Source organism: Microcebus murinus, chromosome 19 (assembly GCF_040939455.1).
Source record: "Microcebus murinus isolate Inina chromosome 19, M.murinus_Inina_mat1.0, whole genome shotgun sequence".
NCBI classification, from domain to species: domain Eukaryota; kingdom Metazoa; phylum Chordata; class Mammalia; order Primates; family Cheirogaleidae; genus Microcebus; species Microcebus murinus.
The window spans coordinates 52,468,372-52,480,541 of record NC_134122.1 but is presented as its reverse complement, the minus strand read 5'-3'; the positions used below and the strand labels follow the sequence as shown (position 1 = coordinate 52,480,541).

The 12,170-nt window shown below is 31.6% G+C and overlaps 1 protein-coding gene and 1 long non-coding RNA gene across 16 annotated transcripts in view; one reads left to right on the top strand and one right to left on the bottom strand.

The window, feature by feature from the left end:
- The window catches only part of CDC42BPA (CDC42 binding protein kinase alpha), a 245,674-nt gene that overhangs the window by 206,403 nt on the left and 27,101 nt on the right, over window positions 1–12,170 (bottom strand). For 14 of the 15 annotated variants that reach the window (XM_012751184.3, XM_012751187.3, XM_012751188.3 and 11 more), the window contains exon 2: window positions 3,627–3,718. In XM_012751184.3, the coding sequence (XP_012606638.1) occupies window positions 3,627–3,718 (92 nt within the window). Of the gene's footprint in view, window positions 1–3,626; window positions 3,719–12,170 lie in introns of those variants that run through there. The other variant, XM_012751196.3, reaches the window with a different exon arrangement.
- The window catches only part of LOC142861039 (uncharacterized), a 32,667-nt gene continuing 24,976 nt past the window's right edge, over window positions 4,480–12,170 (top strand). Inside the window, exon 1 of the long non-coding RNA XR_012913562.1 lies at window positions 4,480–4,510. This is a non-coding gene — a long non-coding RNA (uncharacterized LOC142861039). The remainder of the gene's footprint in view (window positions 4,511–12,170) is intronic.

The window sequence follows — 12,170 nt, the reverse complement described above, 5'->3', positions numbered from 1 at the left end:
TGCACTTCAAGAAAAAGGATATCCAAATGATGTAAAGTAGTGATATGACAAAATGTGTTCAACTTTAAGAGTTATCAGGAAACACAAAATGAAATCACAATGCAATACAACTACTCACTCATTAATAAATGGCTAAATTAAAAAAAAAATAGTGACCCAAGTGTTAGGTTATGAAACAACCGGAACCTTCATATATTGTTGGTGGGAGTATAAATCAGGCACCACTTGGGAAATTATTTGGCATTATATACTAAAGCTAAATATGCCTACTCTGTGACCCAGAAATTCTACTCCTAAATATATATGAAACACAAATAAGTGCTTTATAAAATCTCCCAAAAGACATGTACAAGAATGTGCATAACAGCATTATGGCCAAATGGCCAAAAACCATGAACAACTTGAACACCCACCAACACTAGTATGAAGAAATAACTGATGGTAAGAAATACAGTGAACCCAGTGAAAAACTAGGTGAGTCACATAAGTATAATACTGAGCAAAAGAAGCCAGAAACAAAGAGTATAAAGTAAATATAATAATTCCATTAATATAGCAAAAACAAGCAAAATAAATCAAAATAAATCTATGATGATAGAAGTCAGAATAGACAGTTAAGAAGGAACTGGTTATTCAATGCAAGAGGCAATGGGAGCCTATTTGAATGTTGGAAGTATTCTATACCCTGAATTGCATGATGGTTTACACAAGTTCATACACATGTAAAAATCCACCAAGCCATACTTATATATTTATATATACCTCAAATTTAAAATTTTTAAGGCCTCAAAATAAACACGTTATCAGACAAAAAAAAAGCAGTGAATTTATCATCAGCAAACCTATACTAAAGAAATACTAAAGGTAATTTTTAAGTCAAAAGGAAAAAGATCCCAAAGGGAAGTATGTCAATAGAAGTATGTGAATGTGAACAGCAAGAGAAAACATAAATATGTAGGTAAATCTAACTGAATAACAACAGTATAATCATATCTGTTGGGGTTTCAAATATATGTCAAACTAAAATACATGACAGCAATAACAAAGAAAGGTAGAAATTGGGTAAATGGGAATTGGAAAAATACAAATTTATCAAGGATACATGTTGCATTCTCTAGGGAAACTAATAAAAGAAAGTAAAACCACGAAATTCATGAGGGGGTAATTTAAAATATTCCATTAATCCAAGAAAAAGCAAGAAGTTAAAGAAAAATAACACAGAATGGACAAGACAAATAGAAAACAAATGATAATAAACAGTATAATACATAAATGTCAAGTGACCAGATATACTCCAATTAAAAGATAAAATATACAAGACTGGATTAAAAAAACAAAACCTAACAATACTTAACAGAAAATATCAAAAGCTAAAACTAAAAGGATGGAATAAGATATTTAATGCAAATATTAATAGAGAGAGCTAGAGTAGCTCTACTAATAAGATTAAGAAAAATTTAAATAAAAAAATATTACAGACATAATTGGAACATTCCATAATGATGAAAAGTTAATCACCTAGAAGATATAACTCCATTAAGTCAAAAAGCATTACAGAGATAACAAGAACATTTCATAATGATGAAAGAGTTAATCACCAGGAAGATATAATAACTGTGTTTATCATCAGCAAAAACTTTAAAAAAATTTTTTAAAAACTCTTAGAGAATGATAAATCAAGCACAGAAAACAGAAAATAAGGATGAGGAAGATTTAAACAAGATTAACGAATTTGACCTAATTGATACTTACAGAACATTGTATAGCAAATTTCAAAGAACTGAAATCACAAAGTGTATGTTCTCTGCCCACTACTTAATAAAAGAAATATAACTAGAAATTGTTTAGAAATTGAGAAATAAACTTCTAAATTCATAGATCAAAAAAAACCATAGAAATTTTAAATCACATTGTATTATGAGCAAAATAATAATGAAAATATAACATATCAAAACTTGTCAGCTGTACCTAAGGCTGCTTAGAAGAAAATGTATAACCATAAATATAGATTTAAAAAGAAGAAATCAAAATCAATGCTGTATTGCAATAAATTAGGAAAAGACTAGCAAGTTAAAACCAAAGAAAATAGAAGAAATAAAATATTAAAGAGCAGAAATTTAAGAAAACGGATACAAATCTATAATACAATAGCAAAATTCAAAAAGCCAAAAAACTAATTCATTAATAAACCCCTAGCAAGATAAATCAAAAAATGAGAGGTACAAATGACCGATGTAGTAATAAACCTGAAAAATTAGATGATATGGATAAACCTAGCAAAACTGACAGAAAAATAGAAAATCCAAGTAGTTCTGTTTCCATTATAGAAATAAAATACTTTATTTTAAACTTTCTCACTAGCAACCTCTAGGCCCAAATGCCTTCACCAGTGAAATCCTATAAACATATCAGGAAAAAATAATAACAATCTTCACAAACTCTTCTAGGGAACAGTAAAAGAGGAAACATTTCCCTCTTTATGAGACTAGCATAACCAAGATACCAAAATATGATCAGCACATTAGAAGTAGGAAAATTACAGACCAATTTCTCTCAAGAGCACAGGTATAAAGGTCCTAAAAAACACACCAAAAAATAGCACACGAAATCCATTGATATGTAAAAAGGATAATACATCACAAGCAAGTTGGGCTTATTTTAGTAATGCAAAGATAGTTTAATATTCAAAAATAAATCAGTATAGTTCAATACATTAACAAAAGAGAAATACCATGAGTGTCTCAAAGATGCAGATAAAACATTTTATTAAAATTCAACACAACTTCTCCATACCTGTCAATAAGAAAAAAAAAAAAAAAAAAAAAAATTCAACACAACTCATGACTTTAAAAAGTATAATTAACAAGGTCACTGGGCATGAGGTCAATAACAAAATTCAATTATTTTTCTAACTACCCAAGAAAACAACTAGAAAATGAAACTTAATTCTAAATAAAATAACATCAAGAATATCACATATCTAGGAATAAATCTGCTGAAATATGTGGAGGTCGTCTACACTGAATGAAAACTACAAAACATTATTGAGAAAAATTTATAAAGCTCTAAATAAATGGAAGAATATACCATGTCTATGGATTAGCTGACTCAGTGTTAAGATATCAATTATCTGTAAATTGATCTCCAGTTTCCATGCAATCCTAATCCAAATTTCTATGTGTATGAGTAGAAATCAAAAAACTGATTTTAAAATAATATGAAAATACATGGGGAAAAGGAGACATAGGGAGAGGGAGGTGGAGGGAGGTTAGGGAGGTGGAGGGAGGTTAGAATATATTCACAACCACATATCAAGACTCCTTACAACTAGAATAATTGAAAACAATATGGTATTGCCACAGGGAGAGGCAAATAGCCCAATGGAATAAAGGAATCTAGAAACACAGTCACACCTACAATGACATATGAAGTACATGTGAAAATGTGAAACATCTTAGAAAAAAATTCCACGTAAAAACATTTCATTCAAAACTTTAATATATTTTCTGATGAACCATATCAATTACAACAAGAAGTAAATAATACTTCAGCTAAATTATCTCATGAGTATATAAAACAGCTTCCAAAACAATTAGCAGACTTTTTATAAAATCTTAATCTCTTACCTCCCCAAAAGCTCCTCGACCAATCACCTTTAATATTTCAAAGTCTTCTCTATGTAATCGCATTTGTTTCACTTTAGAAGTAAATGGTTTAGCTGAAACAAAAGAGCACATCAATTACTTTAACAAAATGTGATACAAATTAGATATAAATAATAGTATTTTCTTACTTACACAAAAATTCAAATTATGATTAAGAATTAAGCCAAAGTATTAAAAAAACTCAATCAAACTCTATGAGAATAGATTTAATTTCCCTAAGAAAATACATTTTCTTATATATGAATTACATTTTTGGTGAGAAACATTTTTAAAACTCCAAACAACATATAAAATAATGCAAAGCAAGAAAGATATAAAAAATGAGACCAGTTTATGCTCATGCTACACATTCTACATATGATATCAATGCTAAATGTATACTTTAACAAAAAAGTCCAAGAAGTAAAAGCAGATTTCATGGCACCAGTGAGCTCTTCAGTAATTCCTACCAAGTAATTTAATATTTCTTTCATACTCATTCATTTATTTACTACTTTATCATGCCTTTATCAAGAGCCTACACTATACAAAGCATGGTGGCGATGACTGGAGTTGTTTTTAAAAAGTACAATATGGCACTTTCCTTCAAAAGTTTTCAGTTTTCAAGAAAGAAAAGTATGCCTGCATAAGATGCACAAAATGTAACCATGTGATAAACTTTCTAACACAGGTAAATATAAACTGCTTCAGGAAGAGTGAGAATGGAACACTAATTATGTGAAAAGAATGCTTCACAAACGACCTAACAGAAGAATAGAACCTTGAGGACTAAGTAGAATTTTTGTTCCTTTGCCTGAATTTGGACAGCATAGACATTCCAGGCACAATATAAGCAAATGAAGAAGGTAAGCTACCCAGCAAGTAAGAAAGTGACTTTGGGATGATAGCGGTAAATAATCCATTGCTAGAGAATTTTAAGAAGAAAGGCAAAGAAATAGGAGCAGAAAAATGGGAATGGCCTTGAATATCATGCAAAGAATCTGGATATAATCCTAGTAATAAATAGGGAATAAATTAAAATATTTAAATGAGTAAATCAATTATACATTCTGCTGCCTCTAAGAGTTCAGACCTGTCTCCTTTCTTCTCCTTGAGTTCCTCTTTGCTCTTACACATAAAAATGAGTTGATATGATTAAAAGACCATTATATATGGGTATAGCTCTCTTCTCTCTCTCCCTTCCATGGAGCCAGAGTGTGACAAGACCAAAGATATGTATTTAAGCATTAGGGGAGTGAAATAGACAAAGCAGGCCTTACAGCTTGCTTTGGTCTGAAAGTACACATTTAGCTAGCTCTTACTAGCTTAGATAACAGGGGTATTCTTCTCTGCTTAACCAAGTGTACTAGAGATTTCTACCTTAGTACTTTAGATTGTTAGGAAAGGAAGCAGAGATTAGATCTCTATTTGGAATTCATAGAGAAGAGGAAGATCAAAGAAAAAGATGAAGTTTGACTAAAGGTATGAAGGATCTCATACAGGCCGGGGGAGGGGAGGCTGCGAAGTGAACACTGATAAAAAGACCAAGGCATCTGGTTTTGAAAAAGTAAAAAATTAGACTAGGTAATTGCGAGACTGTGGCCCCTATCAGTCAGGGTCCCAGTGAGAAACAAATTACCCTAATTTGAGGAAAGTTTATTTACAAGTGGACTATTTACAAAGCTGTAGGTAGTATATAAGGGAACCACAAGAAATAGTGCAGTAATCTGGGAATAGTGTCCTTCCCTTTCCCAGCTTCTATACAAGTATATCAGAAATACAAATGTTCCTAAAGTTACAATGGGCTACACCCTGATAAATTCATTGTAAATTTAAAAATATCTCAAGTCAACAATGCATTTAATGCTGCCAACACAGCAAACAGTCCCCAGTTTATTACGGTCAACTTACAATTTTTCAACTTTACAATAGTTCGAAAGCAATATGCATTCAGTAAAAACTGTAACTCTATCCTAAGTCCTAAAGACTGGGTCCTGATAAAGTCATTGTAAAGTCAAAAAATTGTTACGTTAAACCATCGTAAGTGGAGGACTGTCTGTGGTTGGTTAACTCCAGCATAAGTATAGAATAGATTAAAAAAAAAGAAAAAAAACAAAAAACATGTGGAACTCACATGAGACTAGCTGCCTAACAGCTCTAAAAATTATAACACAGTAGTCTATAGCATAACATTTAGCAATTCTTGAAGTTTACCTTTTAATTCACTTTACCCTTAATGCTTCCAAATAACCTGACACTCAAAGTATATGCACTATATCTTTGTTTTATTACTGACCCTAAAGACAAAAACATTTCATCACAGACAACTATAGTTATTTGTAATCCAATTCAGTTCTTAAAGAATAATTCTATATATAATTATATAGAATTTTTTGGTAACATCCTACTTATCTAAAAGGTCAGGAATCTAGATATTTCAATCCTCTGAAAAACTGCTGCAAAACAAGAAAAAAACTATTTTTTAAACCTGGGAGTGACTGAAGTATGATTCAGGTAAGCACATGATTGGCAAAATGATCTCTTAGCAAAGGTACAAAGATTGATAATCTGTCAAAAAGTAAGTAATATTTTTCCACATAACATATGATGCCCTGGAAGCACAAATAAAGGAGAACCATAAAATCATGAGTAATTAGGACTGAAGACTTCATCAGTTATACAAGTTTTATGGGAGCCTATACCATTAACATAAATTAAAATAACATCCCTGTCTGTCTAGTCTTTACTTGCTGGAATTTCCTAGAATAAAAATTCCATTTATTTGACATTGCAAAACTATTCTATTTTTAGACATTCCAAAATTGGTCTATATCACAAATTTCTTCAGAAGGTTCACGGTTTACTAATCATTTTTTTAATTCACTTAATAAATATCTCAGAATACCTGCTATATGCCAAGCATTTTACAAGATGCAGGAGGTACAAAGATATATAAAACAGGCCCTGTCTTCACGTAAACTTGAAATACCACAAGTATTATTCCCACATATAAAACTTTCAGTGTTGTTGAATACAAATTGCTAGAAAGAAGAAAATGATGCTCACATTACAAGAAATCAAAGAAATGCAAATTAGCTTCACATGAATATTTTATTATTAAAGAACCAAATAGGCCAAAAATAATAAATCTGAAACCACCATGTATTGAAAAGAATATGAGTAACAAATGTTCCAATACATAGCTGGAGAGACTATTGACTACAATCTCTGTGAAGAAGACTACTTGGTTTTTCTTTTTCATTGTCTTAACATAGTATATTATGTAAATTGACTTTATAAGTTGACTATTTTTGTATATTTTGGAATAAATCATATTTGGTTGTAATATTTTAATACACAGCTGAGATTGTTTTGCTTTGATTTTATTTAGGAATTTTTGTGAACAAAGTTTGTCTACAATTACCTTTTTTTTGTAATGCCTTCATCTGATAGATAAACCAACCTCATTAAATGTGTTGAATAGCTTTCTCTCCTTTTCTAGTCTCTAAAACAAAAACATTTCACGTTGTTTAAAGATCTTAATGTGAAAAACAAAATTATAAAACTTTTAGAAGACAATATAGGAAACTATGACTTGAGGGTCTGGTAAAACTTGCTAGTGAAAACATTTAGCACACGTATCTTTCCAATGGACTTTTGATTATTGATTTCTTTCATATTATTGTTGTTTTCATGCTTTCTATTTCTACCTGTGACAACTACATGAATTATATTTTCTAGAATTTATGCATTGCATCAAAATTCAAGTTTATTGGAATAAAGTAACTGATAATATTATTTGTTTTAAAACCCTATTCTACGAATAGGTTTGATCCCTTTTTAGTTGCTAAAATTATTCAACTGGGTCTATTTTCATGGTTTTTCCTTACCAGTATTACTGTATATTTGCATATTTTATCATTTTTTTCTTTTTGCAAATACACAATGTTAAGATTTGTTCATTCTTTCCATATTTCTGTGGGGGTTTTTCTGTTCAAGTTCACACTTAAATTTACATAAAATGTCAGAAAAAGAAAGTAGAGCCTAATATTAAGCCCCTTCATCCCCCAAAACAACTAAGTTAGCCAATTTGATATCAGTCAAATGAGACATTAGGGCAAAACTCATTAGTAGAATACATATAAAAAGGGGCTGTAATGATTAATTTTAAAATGTTCAACTAACCAGGCAGGACATGATTCTGAACTTGTATGCACCCAATAACATAACCTCAAAATACATAAAGCCAAAACTTAAAAGAAACAAACTCACTGTCATAGGAGATTTTACTATATCTCTCAGTAATTGCTAGCTCAAACAGACAAAAAAAAAATCAACATATTTGAGCAATATACAATATAACATTCCACCTAACAGTTGGAGAATGCTATTTTCAAACACACATTGAATCTCTCAAATTTTGATAACAAGCCAAGACATCAAACTACCTCAAACAAAAGTCAAAGTATTGGGAAAATAAAAACCAAGTGGTATGTGGACACTGCAACAAATGCAATTAGAAATCAATAACAGAAAGACAACCAGGAAAGCCCATAAGCCCTAAAATTAAAAGAAGAAATTAATAAGATAATTAGAAAATACTCAGAACTACTTACTAATAAAAAAGAATACATATCAAAACACCTAGTATACAGCCTAAACCAGTCCAGTTTTTACAAAAATAAATAAATAAATAAAGCTTTCAATATTTACACTGGGAAAGAAGGCAGTCTGAAAATTTAGGTGTTAAACATACACATAAAACATTAGATGAGAGATTAATCAAGATGGCAGACAAGAAACACCACCAGACAGAATGTCTCTAAAGAAAACACAGATTCTAGGAGAAATCAGAAGGAAGAATCAAGACAACAAGCATACATCACATGAGGGTTGGAAGGAGGGATACCTGAGACCACAGGAGACTCCACAGGAGGAGGCTGAGGAGGAGAACTGGAAGCAGAGACCTCCGGAGCAGCCTGGAGACCAGCAGCAAGGGTAGGTGGAGCGGTTAACTTTCTAAACATCAGCCTAGGCAAAGAATTTATGAAGAAGACCCCAAAGGCAATCACAACAGCAACAAAAATAAAGAAATGGGACCTGATCAAATTAAAAAGCTGCACAGCCAAAGAAACTATCAAGAGAGCAAACAGACAACCCACAGAATGGGAGAAAATTTTCACAAGTTACACATCCAATAAAGGGCTGATAACTAGAATCTATATAGAACTCAGGAAAATCAGCAAGAAAAAAAATCAAACAACCCTATCAAAAAATCGGAAAAGCACACGAACAGAAATTTCTCATAAAGTCCCCAAACAACAAATACTGGCATAGATGCGGAGAGAGAGGAACACTCCTACACTGCTGGTGGGATTGCAAACTACTTCAACCTATGTGGAAAGCAATATGGAGATACCTCAAAGTGATACAAGTAGATCTACCATTTGATCCAGCAATTCCACTACTGGGCATCTACCAAAAAGATCAAAAGTCACTTTATGAAAAAGACACATGCATTCAAATGTTTATAGCAGCACAATTCACAATTGCAAAGCTGTAGAAACAACCCAAGTGCCCATCAATTCATGAGTGGATTAATAAAATGTGGTATATGTATCCCATGGAGTACTACTCAGCTTTAAGAAACAACGGTGATATAGCATCTCTTGTATATTCCTGGATAGAGCTGGAATCCATTCTACTAAGTGAAGTATCTCAAGAATGGAAAAACCAGCACCACATGTACTCACCAGCAAATTGGTATTAATGGATCAACACCTAAGTGGACATACAGGAGTAACATTTATTGGGTGTAGGGAGAGTGCGAGGAGGGAGGAGAGGATGGGTATACACAACCACAACGAGTAAGATGTGCAACGTTTGGGGGATGGACACGCTTGAAGCTCTTACTTGAGGGGGGAGAGGGGCATGGGCAATATATGTAACCTTAACAGTTGTACCCCCATAATACACTAAAATAATAATAAAAAAACCACATTAGACCAACAAAACTCAATGTAGAAGGAAGAAAACAAAAATGTAAGGGAATAAAATTATTTGATTTGAAAATAAGCATATTGAAAGATTTAGGTTGGGCACAGTGGCTCCCACCTGTAATCCCAGCACTTTGGGAGACTAAGGCAGAAGGATCTCTTGAGCCCAGGAGTTCAAGGCTGTAGTGAGATACAATCATGCCACTACACTCCAGCCTGGGTAACATAGTGAGACCCTGTCTTTAAAAAAAAGAAGAAAAGAAAAAAAATAAAGAAAGAAAGGTTTAACAAGGCTAAAGAATGGCTTCTTGAAAAGACTAATAAAACAAAATGATGAATTAAAAAATACTGAGAAATGAATGAGAATGAGAAATTAAAATAAAACTGCAGATGCTGCTGAGATTAAACAAATAGAAAGAAAATATTACAAATTTATGCCAATAAATTTGAAAATGCAGAAGTAAAATTCCTAAATTAAAAATTGAAAACTTGAATTGTCCTATAAATAAGTTGAATCAGTAGTTTAAAATCTTCCACACACACACAAAAAAAAACAAACAATAATCCTAAACAGCTTTACAAGTTCAAACACATACGAAAACCCACATACCATAACACACATACTGAGGGCACTGAAGCAATGACACACAAGTACTCCAGAGCAGGAATGAGCACACATAAGATCCAGATATTGAATTCTATTTACCATTCTTTACCAAAAGGAACCTAGGTTCCTGGGAGAAATGGCTATAGTGATCAGAACACACACATACCACAATAATGGACAAAAGGACATTATGTGTCTCCTGGTGTGATGCACTAAGAATGAACAGAGAATCACTTATGACAACATGCCTATCAAAGACAAATAACCTGAAATCTAATCATGAGGAAATAATCAGACAAATTTAAATAGAGAAACAGTCTACAGAAAACTGGCATGCAACGTGACAAATTTCAAGATACAAAAATGACACGAAAGATAAAGAAAGCTTGAAGAATTGCTTCTGATTAAAAGATACTAAACCACATAACTAAAAGCAATACATAACAGAGTCTGGACCCTGTATCAAAAAAAAATTTTTTTTAAATATCAATGTAAAGGATACTATTGGGACATTGGTGAAATTTCAATATTTAATGTATATTAGATAAAATTATAATATTAAAGTTGAATTTGCTAAATTGATAATTATAATCATGGGGATATCTAAGAGATTTTATTTATTCTAACAAAACGTATGCTGAAACATACAGTTGAAGAGTCATGATATCTATAATTTATTCTTAGCTGGTTTAGCAAAAATTATGTGTCTGTGTGTGTGTCTGTGGAGAAAAAGAAAGCAGCATAAATGTGGCAGGGTATTAAAAATAGATAAATCTAGTAGAGTATATGAGACCTTGTTAAACTATTCTTACAATTTCTATATAACATTGCAATTTTCTAAAAGTTTTAAACCAAGATTTCGACATTAAAGCATAAAAGTAAAGCATAAAAAAGTAAAAACATATTCTCCACCATTAACAGATACTTCTTTCAAGATGAAAGAAATATGTAAGGAATAAAAATGTGTTAGAACCAATAATACCTAAATTCAAACTTGCTATTTAGCTAAAAGTAGATATAGTTAACTCATATTTGCAGAACCTCATAAACAATAAAGACTGAAAGCTTTTCTCCTAAGAGTAGCAACAAGACAAAGATGCCCACTTCAGCCATTTCTATTAAGCATAGTACTAAAAGTTGTAGCCAGAGCAAACAGGTAAGAAAAAGAAATAAAAGGCTTCCAAATTGAAAAGGAAGAAGCAAAGTTATCTGTTTGCAGATGACATAATCTTTATATGTAGAAAACTCTAAAGAATATGCAAAAAACATTGTACAGCTAACAAATGAATTCAGCAAAGTTGGAAGATATAAAATCAGCAAACAAAAATCAGTTGTATTTCATACTTTCCTATATAATTCCATTTACATAAAATAAGCAAATCTATAGAGAAAGAAAGTAGATTGGTATTTCCGTAGGGCTAGAAGAAAGTGGTAATGTAGAGTGTCTAGTCACTAATGGGCATGAGATTTCTTTGGGGGGTGAAAAAATGTTCTACAATTGAGTTGTGTTGATGTTTGGCACAACTCTGTGAATATACTAAAAACATTAAATTGTATACTTTAAACAGGTGAATTATAGAGTATGCAAATTATATCTCAAACAAAAAAGCACTGCTGGGACTGACACAAATGATTCTGATGCCTGATAGATACATTCTTTATTGTAAATTGCTAACTGGTATTCTAGTTCATCTACTTTGCCTAGTATAAATAAGATTAATGAATATATTAGTATCTCTGATTCTGATCAGTTCCATAAGGTTGAAACTTAGAGCTTAATAAATTCACCAAAAAAAGTCTTCATTATTCATTTAACTCCGCATTTATTTAACTCTTTATTAAGTACCTATTCAATATAAGCCACTGTACTAGAAATGGGAAACATCCTGGGTAGTCAGTCTTCCCATGGCAACAACTTAACCT